Raw genomic sequence first — 18,457 nt, forward strand, 5'->3', positions numbered from 1 at the left:
ATGTCTCTGAAACATTATTTGGCAAATATTGGATTTATTTCACTTCAGCTGTGGTAAAGTATGCAAACACCACGTGAGCGGTCACTACGGGAACCAGAAAGTGTCCGACTTCACGTCTCCGTTTGCAGCTCCTCCCTGCCTGCACGCGGCTACTCTCGCCGATCGGGTGCATCCAGCCGCAGCCGATGTCGAACACACCTATAGACTTGATTTCAACTCCTCTCGCCGCTCTCGCCGTCCAAGACGCGCCGCGCCGCCCTCGCCGGAGCTCGCCGCCGGCTCTCATTGAAAATGAATGGCTTCCGGCAACTTTGACGCTCTCGCCGCCGGCGGTGTGAACGCACAGTTAGATAGCCTAGAGGATTTGTTGCAAGACGAGACGCAGAAAAGACACAAAACAGAACTTACTAGACTATTATTTATTATTTCATATTATTTCATATAGTCGATATGTGGATTCCTCATAATCATTAAGATATCACAATAAGCAAATTAGCTGAGGATAAGAAAATATAGACTAAGTGTCACGGGTGGTTGCAGGAAACAAGTTGACGACGGTAGCCTATCTTTTCAATAATGATGATCAAAATACAAGACAGCAGAACAGGCACCAACACACACTAAATAAAACGGAGATCGGACTAAAAGACTGACTGAATAGCCTGAACCATAAAGGCTAGATGGCTCGTCCGCGCTGATGGCCAATGGAGCTCGACATCCGCACACGGCGGCCATCTTACGACAGGGTGCTCGCTCACTCATAACATGGTGCATGTACTTTTAAATAACCATAACTTGCTCAATTTTCTACCGATTTTCAAACGGTTTGGTTTGTTATAAACGTCAGAGATGTAGCTATTATACTGCATACATATGAATAATTATGTTCAAAATGTTTAAGCATTCAGAATTATAGCCACGTTAATAACGTTTGTAAGAAACCAAACCGTTTGTAAATCCGTCCAGATTTCAGCGAGATAAGAGGATTTGTGTGCGTGCTGCTCACTCACCTTAATTCACAGAGCCCTGTCCTAAGATGGCCGACCGGTGATGCCGGAAGTGACTCCGCCTTGAGCCATCTAGCCTTTATATGATATCTATGGCCTGAACAGCTGAACTGATAATGACAGTGACATTTGACACAGATGACACGTGACATGTGATGACACGCAGACAACTCCTACCCCTATTAGTAGTATCCATATGGATGTTTCCAAAAACTGAGGTAGATTTAAACATAATGAAATTAAAGAAAGAATGGGAAGAGTGTGAGAAAGGACACATGGCAAGTCAAGAGGTGAATATTTTAATTATTTGTGACCCTGGACCACAAAACCAGTCACATGGGTCAATTTTTTTAAATTGAGATTTATACATCTTCTGAAAACTGAATAAATAACTTTCCATTGATGTATGGTTTGTTAGGATATGACAATATTTGGTCGAGATACAACTATTTGAAAATCTGGAATCTGAGGGTACAAAAAAATAGAAACATTTGAGAAAATCGCCTTTAAACTTGTCCATTTATGTTTGCGATTGTGCTGCATTCACTCACAAAAAGAAATGTTTTATATATTAACGGTAGGAAATTTACTAAATATATTCATGGAACGTGATCTTTACTTAATAACTGAATGATTTTTAGCATAAAAGAAAAAACAATCATTTTGACCCATAAAATGTATTGTTGGTTATTGCCACAAATATACCAGTGCGACTTGTGACTGGTTTTGTGATCCAGGCTCACATTTAGATATTTATATAGATCCAAAGACGAAGAAGATAGGGTAGGCTTGGGCATATACATACCAACACTATAAGTATTGGGAAGAGATTATCCGATCAGTTATCAGTTTACACGGCAGAGATGATGACGATTATTGTAGGGTTACAGTGGAAGCAAGAGCGATGAGAGTTTCAAGACAGTTCAGAAACAGGCATCTACTGAATATACACATGACATGCAGCATGCATAATACATAAAGTATAGAGCAGAAAGCCAAAGGTCTACAGTAAAAAAATATTTTTATATTCATTCAATATAGCCGTCACATTGCTCTTCATGGTTACAGTCAGACATTTTTCTTTAGGCTTTTTCAGGGCATTAGGCCTGTCTACTTTTAAACATTTAGCAAAGCTTTTTCTTGTCTTTCTTTCTTAAATGGCACATCACAGATCCCTGTTAGGCCTGCACTAAAGTCAGCTGCAGATCTCCGCCAACCTCCAAAATATCAATATCTCTCAGCTTTGTGTAGCGATGTTTGTAAGTGTGTGCTTGTTTGCCGTTGACAAACACGTTGTAATGGTGGGGATTGCAAGAGATGGTGACCTGCAACACACACACAAAACCCACAAGTAAAATTAGTTCCAAGTCACGATGACAGCTTGTAACACTAACAGCAACAATATAACAACATATTGAAGGATGTAAGTTTGGCTACCTGAAACGGTTGTCCTCTTTGAACCGGGATGCCTCCGGACCGTTCCTCTGAACCCCAACTCTCCATCTGTTTGGTGTTGCGCACAACCACATTCTCATCGAAACGGGGATTGTAGTGAAATGCGATCCCACTTCCGTAACACAGGTTAAAATGTATTCTGAAGCAGAACAGAGGACTTATAATATCATCTTAAAATAATAATATAATTAAAATAAAAGTGTCATCGGAGGTCTAACCTGCTAGCATTAGGGTTGATCACTCCGTGGATGACAATGTTTTTTCCAGGTTGAAGTCCACCATTGATGACAGCTTTGTATGGGACACTCTAAATGCGGGTCAAAATAAAGAGATAATGTATAAATGGGTGTAAAATAGCATAGTACATTAACTGAAATTACTGTATAATTCCTGTAATACTTATTCAAATGTTGCATTAAAATGACACTGGTTTTATTAACAACATCTAGAACTAGAACTAATGCAAACCTTAAAAAGCTTATAGAAAAATAATCTGTATGAAATAATGAATGAATGAATGAATGAATGAATTAAAACGTTATTAACTCTTTTCCTGCCAGTGTTTAAAAAATAATAATAATAATAATTTTCACAAAAATGTCATGGCCCCAGAATATTTTTTTAATGAATTCTGAACATGCAATATATCAAAAGTAAGAACAGATCATCTGCTTAAAAAAAAAAAAAAAAAATTCTGATCTGGAGATTCAGTACTCTTTCAGAAGATGCATAATAGCGTCTCCTACTGTATAACAGTAAAAACACAGAAAGATGGAAAATTCTGTCAATGGCGGGGAAAGAGTTAAGTGCAAAAGGAGTTTAGTCCAGTCATTTTAAGCCAAAATGGGGGTCAACCTTGAACAAACTGCAACAGAAGCAAACTCAACTGATTTTGTATCCTTAATATGTCCTGAGTAAGGGAAAAAAGTCCCGAAGAATCCCATTAGGGGAAAGTTTCGAAAAAGACCCAAATATAGCCTATTCATACGCCTATTCATTCTTTTTCTTTCGTGAATAGGGTAAACATTTTAACCTTTAGATATCACCATGAAAATTACTGAGTTGATTACTTACATCAAGACAAACAAAAAATGTATTTCAAGTTTTTTGAAATTGTTTGTTAACATGGACAAACGGTGCATAATCTAATTATGTATGTGCTAATTTGCATAAATACCACAACAGATCTAAACATTGGGTATAACTAGGTGAAAATGTCTTGTTGAATCTTGTTGACATATAACAGTAAAATACTTAATGTTAAGGTCTGAATGGAACCCACCTGGCTATACCCAATGTTTAGATCTGTTGTGGTATTTATGCAAATTAGCACATACAGAATTAGATTATGCACCGTTTGTCCATGTTAACAAACAATTTAAAAAAAAACTTGTAATACAATTTTTGTTTGTCTTAATGTAAGTAATCAACTCAGTGATTTTCATGGTGATATCTAAAGGTTCAAATGTTTACCCTATTCACGTAAGAAAAAGAATGAATAGGCGTATGAATAGGCTATATTTGGGTCTTTTTCGAAACACTTTCCCTAATGGGATTCTTCGGGACTTTTTTTCCTTACTCAGGACATATTGAGGACACAAAATCAGTTGAGTTTGCTTCTGTTGCAATTTGTTCAAAATGTTTCATAAAATGACTAGACTATTAAGGAGAAATGGCCATACCACATGTAGGTATTCATGCAAAAAAAAAAAAAAATAATAATAATAATTCAAAAGGCTTGGCAGATACCCACAAAAAACATGAAATGAAATGAATAAAAAAAAAGTTTAGGTTCAAAACTTATTAACTGTCGCACTGAAAACTTTTTTGAGGTGAAAACCAAATGAGCTGATCTTACATAAGATGGTGCAGATGGGTAAGCAGGAACCTGGGGAGGTAAAAAAGTGTTTTAGTATCACTTCCTTTATACAAGACAAACATTGTGATCTCATATCTCACTGCTTGATCAAAATAACAGCACCTTAGTGAGCACTAACAACACGGAACATCGGAAGGACTTAATGATATATAATAATATAAAATAAATAAAAACTATTCATTTTTATTATTCATTATTATCAGAATCACAAATAAGAGCCCTGCAAATTTCAGATAAAACTTGAAAATGATGTTTAAATGCGAACATCAACTAATGGATGTGAACTATCATTTGGCAGAGGTGATTTAGATTTTGTTTATTGTCTTTCTAATACTCTTTTCGTTAACAGTTTTCTTTCAACCTTTCATTTAGATTTTGTTGCAGGTCTTTCATTAGTTGTAGAATCCAGTAAAGCATTGTGTGGTTTTAAAGAGCATCAAATTAATCATAAAAGAGTAGACACACAGATATAACCCCCTAAAGCAAGAAATTTTGAACTCTACTGATGAACTCTACTCTACTTTACACCATTAAGTTGTCACATGACATATTTCATGACCACATACCCCACATCCTGGAGGCACAGCAAACTGAGGCTGGAACTGCAAGGACAAATAGTTGTTTATGAAAGACTAAAATCTTAAAAAACAAACAAACAAAAAAAAACTTTCTACTTATTTTTAATGTAAAAATAGGCTAAAGTGTATTATGGATGGATATATAAGGCATACTTGTTTCCATTCATTATTACCAGAATCACAAATAAGAGCACTGCAAACTCCAGATAAAACTTGAAAATGATGTTTTAAATGCTAACATGGTCAACTAATGGAAACATGTGAATTGTGAAATATCATTTGGCAGCGGTAGTTGAGATATAATCTCTCTTGGAGCCATAGTTTACAGATTTACCCCATCAAGTTTATTGTCTTTCTATTAGTTTTTTCATTAGCAGTTTTCTTTCAACCTTTCATTTAGTTTCTGTTGCAGGTCTTTTATTGCTTGTAGAATCCAGCAGAATGCACACAGATATAACTCTCAAAAGCAAGAAACTTTGAACTCTACTGATCACCATAAAGTTGTCACATGACATATTTCATGACCACTCACCCCACATCCTGGAGGCACAGCAAACTGAGGCTGTAAATGAAAGGACAAAGAGTTGTTTATAACAGGAAGAATAAAAAATCTTTCTTAACTGACTTTGATGTTGTTTTAAATTTTTTCTCCCACCTGAAATCCCATCTGTGGTTGAACATAACCCTGGAAAGATAATATGCAAAGTGCATTCAAATGTCAATGCAAAGCTATTCCTGCTTGAATATAGAGCAGTATCTCAGTTTTATCTACATAGAGACAATAAGCTGAGCTGATATGATCTTCTCTGCCTCACTGGTACAGGGTTATACTCACTGGAAAAGCTGGTTGTGGAGGTAAATAGGGCTGCAAAGACAAAAAAAAGTTTATTTGCCATATTATTATAGTAACTTGTACGTATGTTCTGTTTTAGTTTCGTTTTCTCTCTATTTGCCCGTTCATATCGGTTCCCTGGTTATTCATTCACGCTCTAGTTTGTTGCTGTTTAATGGCTAATTATTAGATTCTGTTCTCTGTTCTCTATTCACTACAAATGGTTGTCCCTTTAAATAGTGCCCTATTTAAGTGTGTAGGGATTGTTTTTGGACACTTCTGTCTTCATCATTTCTTTCTCTTGTGAGTTCTCGTTCCTAGTGTCTATTAAAGTTATAATATCATTCTTTCTGCGTCATGCATCAACTTTGGATTTCACTATACAAGCAACCCTTGACAAAACCATTATTTTGTATACACATATACAAATATTATACACATTTACATTCTTTATCAGTTGAAAACAGTTGTGCTGATTGGATTACAAAGGTCAAAAGAATAGCATTTATTTGAAATATAATAATCTTTTGTAACATTATTAATGCATCCTTGCTGTATAAAAGTACTAATTTCTTTCAAACATAAATAACATCTGTGATGGCCAACACTTGTGGTCACTCTATTGCAAATCACAATGTCGTCAAAACGTAACTGCAAAAGTGGGCCAGAAAAGAGAAGTTAGTTCAGGGGAAGTTCTGCAGTGGCAGCATGTGTTTTTTGTTCTCACCACAGGATTCTGGAATGCAATAGAATTCAGCTCCACCATTCCCTCCACTGCGATAGTGTCCACCCGAGTATAGGGAATGCGGTGTTTATAGTCCACGAAGTGTCTCCCATTAGTAGATATCTAGAGAGAACCATCATTAAAGTCATAAAGGAAAGGAGGTGAAATGCCTCTCCAATAATTAATAATTAATAATAATAAAAGATGACATGAGGACTAATATTATTCAGAAGCGCTTCAGAAACAGAAAATCTGAGAGTGAATGATCTTGTACCTTGTATGCATCCTGGGCGACAAGGATCTGGAGGGTGAACGTTTGGCCTTGGGGGAAGGGAGATTCATACTTCCGTTCCTCTGTGCCCCAGTTCCTGTTTTGGTAGGTGTTATTCACTACATACCCAGTGCTCTCATAGCGTGGGTTAAAGTGCAGAGCAACATCAGCCCCAGAATGAGAACCACACTGAAGGTTTACGTGAAATCTGCAGGACACCGAACAAAAATGAGGAATGAGGGAAACTGAGGAGATAACCGCTGTAACAAGGAAAGTGTGATTATAAATTGTTTGCAAAGACTTCATATCAGTTCTAAAATAGCTTCAAGGCTTATGTGTCGAACTCCGCTCATGGGGGCCAATGTCCTGTAACTCCGAACAGCTCCAAAACACATGCCTGGAAGTTTCTATTAATCATGAAGACTTTGATTAGCTGGCCCAGATGAGTTTAATAGGGTTGGATCTAAACTCTGCAGGACAACCATGGCCCTCCAGGAACTGAATTTGACACCCCTTCTTCAAGGAAATTCTTTTGTGATTGTGCAACACTCTTTTGATCATTTCCACACATATCTTGTGAAATGTCTGTGCTTGCCTCTAAAAATGTTACTTAAATGACCAAAGACCATAAACTGCTGCACTATACAAAACAATAAAGAATTAAGGCAGACACAAACGTTTTATGTATGTATAATAAACATTGTTACAGGTATTTAATCATTTGCATCTAATAAATATTTAGCAGATAAATGGGAATAAATCTCACTGTTAAAAACGTAGCAGCCTTAAATTACAGTACAATTAACTTGGATGTTTAATTCATTTCAACTTTAATTACACTGAACTGCCTTAAAAAAAGTTGAAAATTGCTTTACTTAATTTGATGAGTTTAAGAAATGTAAAAACATATGTTGTCATAACTTATTGAGGGTTCTCAAGTCTCACGCATTGGCCGTGAGACACGCAATTCAACCAGTTCACACGCCACACCTTGTATTTCTCACGCTGAAAAGGCAATGCCAACCAAGTTGTCCTGCACTGTAAATGCAAACATGGTATTTAATTGAAAATAGTAAATTGACCTTAATCATTTTTTTCAACCTGTTATTAACACTCGCTTTTAGTAAGTTACTTGTACTTTGAGGTTGAAAAATCTTACCAGCTCTGTCTATTTGAGCTGGATTCATTTAGAAAAAGTAAGTTTATGACCTGTGGGCATGCGCAGATCAGTCCTCTCCATAGTATGAAGGTAAATCAGTAGCAAAACCCGAGAGCACGTAAATGTGAATTTGAGAACTTGTACAATAAATATTCGTACTTGTACATGAACATTTACACTCACAGCTCCAATGTGAAAACCTGTAAAATAAAAATCTGAAGTTGAATGTTGAAATTTGCACTCGCATACAATAGTCACAAACCTGTATTCTGAATCTGAAGCTGCAGACAAGTAGACACAAATGTGTAAAATGCCATTCACAGAAATACAACGACAGACACGAACTTGTAATATATATTTTGCGTTTAATCTTACGTTCACATTCGCAGTACTACCTGAAATAGGCACTTGCAACTTCTCAAATCTGTCACTGCAATTTCAAATTTCGCGCCTTGACTTTTGCTACTCTTTTCGCGATATATCAGGTGCAAAACTAACTTGTGCACTTGAAACTCAGAAGCGGCGAGAGAGAAAGGGTGGCGGGAGCTGGGGTGTTCAAAGGAGCCGTTTTATTGGTTGGCAGCTAGCCAATGAAATGGGACTTCGATGATGTCACGAAACCCGTGTGCACTGAAACGTTAACATGGCTTATAGCATAATGCATTAATGCATTAGACTGATATTAAAAAAATAAACGATATTATCAAACTCAGTAAACACATTGCTTATAATGCATAATACAGAAAAGCAGATGAGCACAGAATACAGGGTTCTCAAGTCTCACGCATTGGCCGTGAGACACACGCAATTCAACCAGTTCACACGCTCACACGCCACACCGTGTATTTCTCACGCTGAAAAGGCAATGCCAACCAAGTTGTCCTGCAAGCTTTTTATATAACGTAGTATATGAGGCGCGGGCACACAAAGTGAAGTTTCCTGCCGCCAGCACGTATCTCGGCCAGATTGCGTTCGTTAATAGGCGCGCGAACACACGGAAGTTGACGGAACATTCTCGGCCACCGTACGTTCGTTACTAGATAACCAACAACATCGCGCGAACACGGCGAACACACGTCGTGAATGATGGAGAAAGTAAGTTGGAAGAAAGCTCGTCTAACATTTTTAGGCTAGAACATTTAATATATAGCCCATCGTATACATTATTAGTGATGCAGTCAAAAACTCTACAACTACTCTGCAACCAGGCCAGAAGCTTTGGCTCAGTTTGGCTAGCTTACGTTATCTGAAACTAAGGGAAATGTTAGTGGGTATGGGAAGGAATGAAAATGTATTTCTTTATTTTATTTTAAATAAATTTAAATTATTTATTTTATTTTAAATTATATATTATACTGTATTAATAGTCTTTCTAGTTACATTAATGCTATGTATTAAAGCAGAGTGCTCTAATATTTTATATCCTGTCAAAACATATTAATTGCCATTTGTATTTTTCCAACACTTACAACACAAAACACATTTCATAAGCTGGAGTGTGTACTCCAGTGTGCACACACACACACACACACACACACACACACACACACACACACACACACACACACACACACACACACACACACACACACACACACACACACACACACACACACACACACACACACACACACAACATAATACTCTATTTGTTCTCAATGTCCCACCACACAAATCATTATACCATTTTAACTAGACACTGTTCAAACTATATGCAGCAATTTGTTATATTTTTGTAATTTGCGTAACTTATTTGTAATTTTGATATTATAAATATAACATTAAAGAGTAGGCTATATTTGATGTGATGAATTTCTCTGTCATTTATCAGATTTACCAATTGTTATATTTTCAATTTGTCCTGGTTAATTATGAACAATGGGTAAAATTGGGGGGCGGGGTCAGGTGGGGGCGGGGCTCCATTAGGGCTCCTCCCCTAACCGCATGTGATCTCACTCCAAGCTTTTGATAAAACTTGAGAACCCTGAGAATATGAACACAACGCGTTTAATTGAGACAGTGGTATTAAAAGACCAAACTCAGGAAACACCATACAAATAAAGCAAAGCAACTGAGCTCTGAATATGGATGCAACGAGTTTAATTGTACGTTTTCCTCCCATAGAAAACCAAGAAAACGCTTAATAAGACTTAATGGACCAACAGTTATAAAATAAAAATAAAAATAAAAAACACACATATAATTCGTTAAATTATTAATAAAACAAACACAGGCAGCAAGTTTATTTGCACTCAACACACATTTGCTTTCTTTCGTCATATTCTGTGCTCATCTGCTTTTCTGTAGTATGCATTATAAGCATTGTGTTTACTGAGTTTGATCGTTTAATATCGTTTATTTCTTTTAATATCAGTCTAATACTTTTTTTTGCATTAACAACAATTACAGAACATGAACAAAAACAAAATATATTAAAAAAAAAAAGAAAAAGAAGAGGCCAGGGTTAAAGATATACAAATACACAATACAAAAATTAAATGAAAACAAAACTAAATAGACCTAACAAACAATAAAAGGCTTTGACATTTCACAAAATCTGAAAAGTGTTCAACAAATACATGGTTTTATATCAGTCTAATGCATTTCAGTGCACACGGGTTTCGTGACATCATCAAAGTCCCATTTCATTGGCTAGCTGCCAACCAATAAAACGGCTCCTTTGAACACCCCAGCTCCCGCCCCCTTTCTCTCTCGCCGCTTCTGAGTTTCAAGTGCACAAGTTAGTTTTGCACCTGATATATCGCGAAAAGAGTAGCAAAAGTCAAGGCGCGAAATTTGAAATTGCAGTGACAGATTTGAGAAGTTGCAAGTGCTTAATTGAGGTAGTACTGCGAATGTGAACGTAAGATTAAACGCAAAATATATATTACAAGTTTGTGTCTGTCGTTGTATTTCTGTGAATGGCAGTTTACACATTTGTGTCTACTTGTCGGCAGCTTCAGATTCAGAATACAGGTTTGTGACTATTGTATGCAAGTGCAAATTTCAACATTCAACTTCAGATTTTTATTTTACAGGTTTTCACATTGGAGCTGTGAGTGTAAATGTTCATGTACAAGTACGAATATTTATTGTACAAGTTCTCAAATTCACATTTACGTGCTCTCGAGTTTTGCTACTGATTTACCTTCATACTATAGACGGCGATATATGGCCACGCCAAGACCCGCCCTTGAATAGCTAGGCTACTATTGGCTGAAGGAGAAAACCGTAATTTTAAGCCACCATAGTGGTGATCAGTGTTTGTTTTAGTTGGGCTCTTGACCCTTATATTATCAATTTTAGAATTTATTTGGCTGCTCTATCTGAGTTATAACAGCCAGATGAACTAATAGAAAATGTAATCTGATGATGTTGTTTGTGTTTTAACATAATCGTTATTTCACAATCATTTGACCTGATTCATAGTTAGGTTTACTTTATTAATTATAGCAGCACTGTCCTGGTACAGCATAATATTTTAAGCCATTTCAATTAAATCCAAATAATCAAATAAATAATAAAAACTATTTTTCTATGTAGGCACACACAGACATCAAGAATTAGCGTATGAATCTCAGCAATGGTGACAAACAGATCACCTCTGATCATAAGCTCATTATTTATTCATGCAGCAATGCATGATGGGAGCCATGAATGAGTTTTGATTGGTTGCACCCAGAATGCACTGCAACATGCTTTATAATTGTCACCATTGTTGAGATTCACAGGCTGATTCTTGATGTCAATGTGTCTAAAAACTAAAAAAAAAAAATTTTTGTATAATGGAAACTTTTAAGAAATTCTATATCATGCTGTACAAGGACAGTGTTGCTATAATTAATAAAGTAAACCTAACTCAGAAATTGGTTTCTTTAATTTAAGTGAACTTGAAAAATGAGTGAGCAGAACTAAAAGTGTTAAGTTGTAGGTATTTAGTAATTCTAAGTGGGGTTAAATTTATATCAAGCAATCCACACAAAATGAAAAAATTAAGTTAACACTAATCATGGCTATTAAGTTACATTAACATAAAAAAACGTGCTAGTGGTAGGCCTACTACTTGATTTGGTACTGCACACTTAAAATAAACAAGCTTTTCTAACTCACTAATCTTAAGATTACTTTGCTTAATTTTTTTGAGGCAACGAGTTTGCATACTTTTTTTTAAGTAAGGTCAACTAATTACATTTTACAGTGTGCAAGCTTTATATATAACGTTGTATACGAGGCGCGGGCACACAAAGTTAAGTTTCCTGCCGCCAGCACGTATCTCGGCCAGATTGCGTTCGTTGCTAGGCAACATAGATGGGCGAACATTCTCGGCCACTGTACGTTCGTTACTAGGTAACCAACAATATCGCGCGAACACACGTCGTGATGATGGAGAAGGTAAGTTGGAAGAAAGCTCGTCTAACATTTTTAGGCTAGAACATTTAATATATAGCCCATTGTATACATTATTATTGATGCAGTCAAAAACTCTACAACTAGGCCTACTTTCCAACCAGGCCAGAAGCTTTGGCTCAGTTTGGCTTACGTTATCTGAAACTAAGGGAAATGTTAGTGGGTAACGTTATGGGAAGGAATGAAGATGTATTTCTTCATTTTATTTTAAATTATATATTATACTGTATTAATAGTCTTTCTAGTTACATTAAGGCTACATGTAGCCTATTAAAGCAGAGTGCTCTGGGTAATATTTTATATCCTGTCAAAACATATATTAATCATTGCCATTGCATTTGTATTTTTCAAAGATGTCAGGGAAAAAGCAAAAAGATATTTTACCATTTGAGATAATAATTAGCATTGTACCAGAGTTTTTATAAGTTCAAGAAAATGATAATATTATTCATGACTCAAAAATGTATATTGGAGAAAAAAACACTATAATAAAATATATACTAGGCTACAACAAACATTTAAAAAAAAGTATGTTTAAACTAGTGCTGTCAAATCAATTAATCACATCTAACATAAAAGTTTGTGTTTATATAATATGTTTAAATATATTTGTTTTTCCAAACTGTTTGGAGCAATTTGTTTTTGTCATTTTTGTAATTTTGAAATATAACATTTAAGAGTATATTTAATGTGATGAATTGCTATGTCATTTATCAGATTTACCAATTGTTATAATTTCAATTTGTGCTGGTTAATTATGAACAAGGGGTAAAATTGGGGGGCGGGGCTCCCTTAGGGCTCCTCCCCTAACCGCATGTGATCTCACTCCAAGCTTTTGATACAACTTGAGAACCCTGGGTTCTTGAAAACTAGGCTACTATTAAACATTATTGCTCACCTGTTAGCCCCTGGTAAAACCCGTCCACTTATGATAATGCTCTTCCCGTCCTGCAAGCCTCCTTGGATTGGGCCACTGAATGGGATTCTCTGTGTCGATGTAAATAATAATGCCACACGTAAGTATAGGCTCACCTGTGTGAATATGCCCTGACAAGCTAAAACTCAATATAATCTCCAACACGTTTCATCTTTGGAAGTTTGTATCTGCTTATTCTATTCATTAGTGTTAGAATCAATAAAGAAGAAACCACATCTTCCTATTTCATCGGTTTAGAAAAAGGAATAGACGCAAAAGTACACCGACCCCTGGAACAACATGTGTAAAGGTGATAAACTGGTGAACTTTTTGAGGAATGTTGTAATGAATGGGCAACCGACACAGGGCCCATGACCGACCTAAATTATCCAGATAAAAATGTGTTTCCCATTCTCAATTGGAAAGTGCTCAAGCAACAATCGCTCGGCAACATTGCTCAAAAAGTTGCCCTGTGTGTCATCACCTTAACGGTAAAGTAGCCTATAGCCTAGCCTAACTGAACCTTTGTCCTTAACAACGACGGTGAAAATGTTCAATTATGTAGCAGCCCACCCAGCAAAAACTCGTTGAAAAGACGTCGAAAAGACGACATTGCCAGACGTCTAAACAACTTAAAATTTGGTTGAAAAGTGAAAGGTGAAAAGCCGTCTTTTTCAGGTCGTTGAAAACACGCATATAAAATGACGTCCACTCGCGTCTAGATTAGGTTGTAAAGTGAGATGAAAATACGTCTTTTTCAGGCCTAATTTCAACCGTGAATTCATGATTATATTTAATATTCATATACTGTCACAATAAGACAATTCACAAAAGACTAGCAAATTGACACATCAAATATCTTTCACGCAAAAAACACTTTCCTGATCACATAAGCCTGCAAGATCAAACATACCCTAAAACAGCAATACACAAATTAACTTTCAAAGAAAAGAAACAACTTGCCTCGGTCTCTTATTGCAAAACTGAGTTTTAAGCAGCAAAAATATTTCTGTGCATGCATGCAAAATCACAGAGTAAATTAAAATAGTGTCATTTAAAAAGGAGAAGGAAGTTAAAAAGAGACAAATGCATTTTTTTATTATTATTATTTTCCATAACAAAACTAACATCTGGTCACTTACCGGGTTAAAAAACGGCTGTTGTTGATAAAACGCCATTCTGCCAGTTCTTGCTTTCTTGCAACTTTAAGTGTGTCGTCAAGATCGAAAGACAAAGCCTAAAGAAAAAGGCGATAGAAATAGCCTACAGCAACGATATTGCCTAGAACCACCTACAGTTGGTTTCCCGTAAAAAACACGTTAGGTTTCGGTTTCTCCAACCAGGATACATAATATCTCGTGGTTCAAGGCAAGGGCACCATTCCTATTTCATGATAGTCTTCCTAAATTTGGTCAAAACGTTCGTTCACATACGCAAAGTTTTATTAGAATAAAGAGTGGTATTTTAGGTTACAACATTAGGCTAAGTTAGCTAAATAAGATGTAGACTACAGGAGAGGAGATGGGGATTTTGGGAGACAGGCTATTTAAAACAGATACGATGTCAAGTCGAACAATAACATGCTAAATATTTATTTTGTGAATATTTTTATTTCATGCTATTCCATCCTTTAGCCTACATTTTCTGTAACGTCATTGCGCAACATCGTACCGAATCAGTCCCCGCTAATCGACGGTTCAGAAGCGCAGTGTTCCCACGAGGCGGCTGATACAGATCAGGCTAAAACATTGTTTTTGTGTGTGTGTGTATCGTAAAAGTGCAAAATAAATGGTTCTCTCAGAATAGTCACAGCCTTTAAAAATATCATAAGCACAAACTCTTTCAGGCTATGCTTTCTATTTAAAGTAATGACAGCCTTTTGTGACCTTGTTATTTAGTTTTTAGAAGCCATCTTTCAGTGAGGGGTAAACTGTAATACGTCATTAGACTCATAATCTTACCCTCAAATCTATAAGATGTCAACTATGCTTAACATGGTTAGCTATGTTTTGTATGTGCTGATGAAATCATAAGTTACTCCTCCCACAATTCGTAAAATGTAACTTTAGTGGTGTATAGCCTACTTTTAGGATTTTTTTTTTGTATCAAACATTTTTGTCCACTTACTAGAAGTTTTCTATCATTTTTGTACATTTCTGGAATAACAACCAGGGCACAAGATAATGGAACAGAGGAAATGTTCAAAGCTGTGTACAGTTAAAAAAAGGAGATTCTATTTCCTTTTCGTACAGAAAAACTTTTTCAAAACAAATTTTGGACTTTATCCGTAGCCACATGTGAATACAGATAACCTACTGTAGTCTTAGTACACAGATGATTTTTTTTCTGATACCTAAAACTCCTGCAAGCATGCTAAAATATAGCTAAGGCCCAGGGTATGTTTGTTTTTGAACAGGGTACATTTTATTGGGCAGTACTAAATAAAACATGATAAACAATTAGCAAATTGTATGTGTGCGTGAGTGTGTGTGTGTATAGGGCCCACACACATAGTATATCAGGGCGGACTGGCCATCTGGAGCACCGGTGTGGGCCGGCCCACCCGGTACACAAATATATATATATATTAAAAAAAATTGATCCATGGATGAAAAGAGAAAGAAAAGAAAAGGTAGAGCTGAAAAGTTACGCATTAAAAAAAGCATTAGAGGTAGATGCTGTGAAATGCTTCAAATGAACAGATTATGCATTTGGCGTGAAGGGAAGTTGCAGTTCAGCAGGCTCTGACGGCTCTAGTATTACAGCCAAGGTCAAGGATAGCGAGGCTGGACCCAGTAGCACGGTCAGTGTCAGTGATGATGAACCAGCGCCTGCTGATGATGACCAACACCTCCCCCTCTCTACCTGAGCCTAGTGAAGAGGATGGCATTCAAACTGAACCGGTAAACTTAAATGAAATCAGTAGTGGCATTATTTAGCTCGCACTAGTAAACTAGTCACTCATTTTAACAATGATGGTAGTTAATATTAATTCCAAACACTACTGAGTGCTGAGAAATGAGTTCTTAACTCTTTATCTTTAACTTTAAATTAAAATTTGCTACTAACTTTGTTTTGTAGCTATGATCATTGCAGATAGGACCAACACATCTTACACAAGAAGTTTGCACCTTTTTGTCCACGTGGCTTTCATGGGCAGGTTTTATGACCTATTATATGTTGTATTACTTAAAATAAATGTTTAAATAGCATTTCTTTTTGTATTGGGTTATATTTTTATGCTATAAACAAAAATTATTCTGCACATTAATGAGCCAATGTGTTGATTTGGGATGTGGTGGACTGCTGTGGGCCAGAAAGTCCAGGGCCACTTTTTGGTCCCAGTATATATATATATACACACACAGTGAGGAAAATAAGTATTTGAACCCCCTGCTATTTTGCAAGTTCTCCCACTTAGAAATCATGGAGGGGTCTGAAATTGTCATCGTAGGTGCATGTCCACTGTAAGAGACATAATCTAAAAAAAAATCCAGAAATCACAATGTGTGATTTTTTAACTATTTATTTGTATGATACAGCTGCAAATAAGTATTTGAACACCTGAGAAAATCAATGTTAATATTTGGTACAGTAGCCTTTGTTTGCAATTACAGAGGTCAAACGTTTCCTGTAGTTTTTCACCAGGTTTGCACACACTGCAGGAGGGATTTTGGCCCACTCCTCCACACAGATCTTCTCTACATCAGTCAGGTTTCTGGGCTGTCGCTGAGAAACACGGAGTTTGAGCTCCCTCCAAAGATTCTCTATTGGGTTTAGGTCTGGAGACTGGCTAGGCCACGCCAGAACCTTGATATGCTTCTTACAGAGCCACTCCTTGGTTATCCTGGCTGTGTGCTTCGGGTCATTGTCATGTTGGAAGACCCAGCCTCGACCCATCTTCAATGCTCTAACTGAGGGAAGGAGGTTGTTCCCCAAAATCTCGCAATACATGGCCCCGGTCATCCTCCCTGTCCCATGTGCAGAAAAACACCCCCAAAGCATGATGCTACCACCCCCATGCTTCACAGTAGGGATGGTGTTCTTGGGATGGTACTCATCATTCTTCTTCCTCCTCCAAACACGTTTAGTGGAATTATGACCAAAAAGTTCTATTTTGGTCTCATCTGACCACACGACTTTCTCCCATGACTCCTCTGGATCATCCAAATGGTCATTGGCAAACTTAAGACGGGCCTTGACATGTGCTGGTTTAAGCAGGGGAACCTTCCGTGCCATGCATGATTTCAAACCATGACGTCTTCGTGTATTACCAACAGTAACCTTGGAAACGGTGGTCCCAGCTCTTTTCAGGTCATTGACCAGCTCCTCCCGTGTAGTTCTGGGCTGATTTCTCACCTTTCTTAGGATCATTGAGACCCCACGAGATCTTGAGATCTTGCATGGAGCCCCAGTCCGAGGGAGATTGACAGTCATGTTTAGCTTTTTCTATTTTCTAATGATTGCTCCAACAGTGGACCTTTTTTCACCAAGCTGCTTGGCAATTTCCCCGTAAGCCTTTCCAGCCTTGTGGAGGTGTACAATTTTGTCTCTAGTGTCTTTGGACAGCTCTTTGGTCTTGGCTATGTTAGTAGTTGGATTCTTACTGATTGTATGGGGTGGACAGGTGTCTTTATTCAGCTAAAGACCTCAAACAGGTGCATCTAATTTAGGATAATAAATGGAGAGGTCTTTGAGGGTCAGAATTCTAGCTGATAGACAGGTGTTCAAATACTTATTTGCAGCTGTATCATACGAATAAATAGTTAAAAAATCATACATTGTAATTTCTGGATTTCTTTTTTTAGATTATGTCTCTCACAGTGGACATGCACCTACGATGACAATTTCAGACCCCTCCATGATTTCCAAGTGGAAGAACTTGCAAAATAGCAGGGTGTTCAAATACTTATTTTCCTCACTGTATATAAAACTCAATGCCTTTAGACATGGTCAAGACGATCTGCTGAAGTTCAAACTGAGCCTCAGAATGGGGAGGAATTGTGATTTAAGTCCATCCGTTTATGACCAGTCTTTCCATCTTCTGATGGCTACTTCCAGCAGGATAACATATCATGTCACAAAGCTCAAATCATCTCAAACTGGTTTCTTGAAAATGACAATGAGTTCACTAAACTCAAATGGCCTTCAGTCACCAGATCTCAATCCAATAGAGCAGCTTTGGGATGTGGTGGAACAGGAGATTCTCATCATGGATGTGCAGCCGTC

The 18,457-nt window shown here is 37.0% G+C and overlaps 1 protein-coding gene across 1 annotated transcript; it reads right to left on the bottom strand.

The window, feature by feature from the left end:
- Positions 1-1,290: 1,290 nt before the first annotated feature.
- Positions 1,291-15,009, bottom strand: LOC308693310 (galectin-9-like). The gene is made up of 12 exons (XM_081370131.1): positions 14,371-15,009; positions 13,211-13,299; positions 6,750-6,954; positions 6,479-6,598; positions 5,755-5,784; positions 5,575-5,604; positions 5,452-5,481; positions 4,908-4,943; positions 4,321-4,350; positions 2,681-2,769; positions 2,445-2,601; positions 1,291-2,332 (listed from the first exon to the last, which is right to left on the bottom strand). The coding sequence occupies exons 1-12, from the start codon at positions 14,404-14,406 to the stop codon at positions 2,186-2,188; spliced, it is 999 nt and encodes a 332-aa protein (XP_081226257.1). The 5' UTR covers positions 14,407-15,009; the 3' UTR covers positions 1,291-2,185.
- Between the last annotated feature and the right edge of the window lie 3,448 nt (positions 15,010-18,457).

Source organism: Scardinius erythrophthalmus (genome assembly GCF_964197995.2).
Source record: "Scardinius erythrophthalmus genome assembly, chromosome: 7".
NCBI lineage: Eukaryota > Metazoa > Chordata > Actinopteri > Cypriniformes > Leuciscidae > Scardinius > Scardinius erythrophthalmus.

Excerpts from the sequence above, each read along its gene's own strand:
- LOC308693310 (XM_081370131.1), bottom strand. The coding sequence starts at position 14,406 with ATGGCGTTTTATCAACAACAGCCGTTTTTTAACCCG. Across the intron at positions 6,955-13,210 it reads GTTTTACCAGGGGCTAACAG|ATTTCACGTAAACCTTCAGT; the intron begins GTGAGCAATAAT and ends GGTGTCCTGCAG. Across the intron at positions 5,482-5,574 it reads AACCACAGATGGGATTTCAG|CCTCAGTTTGCTGTGCCTCC; the intron begins GTGGGAGAAAAA and ends TTTCATTTACAG.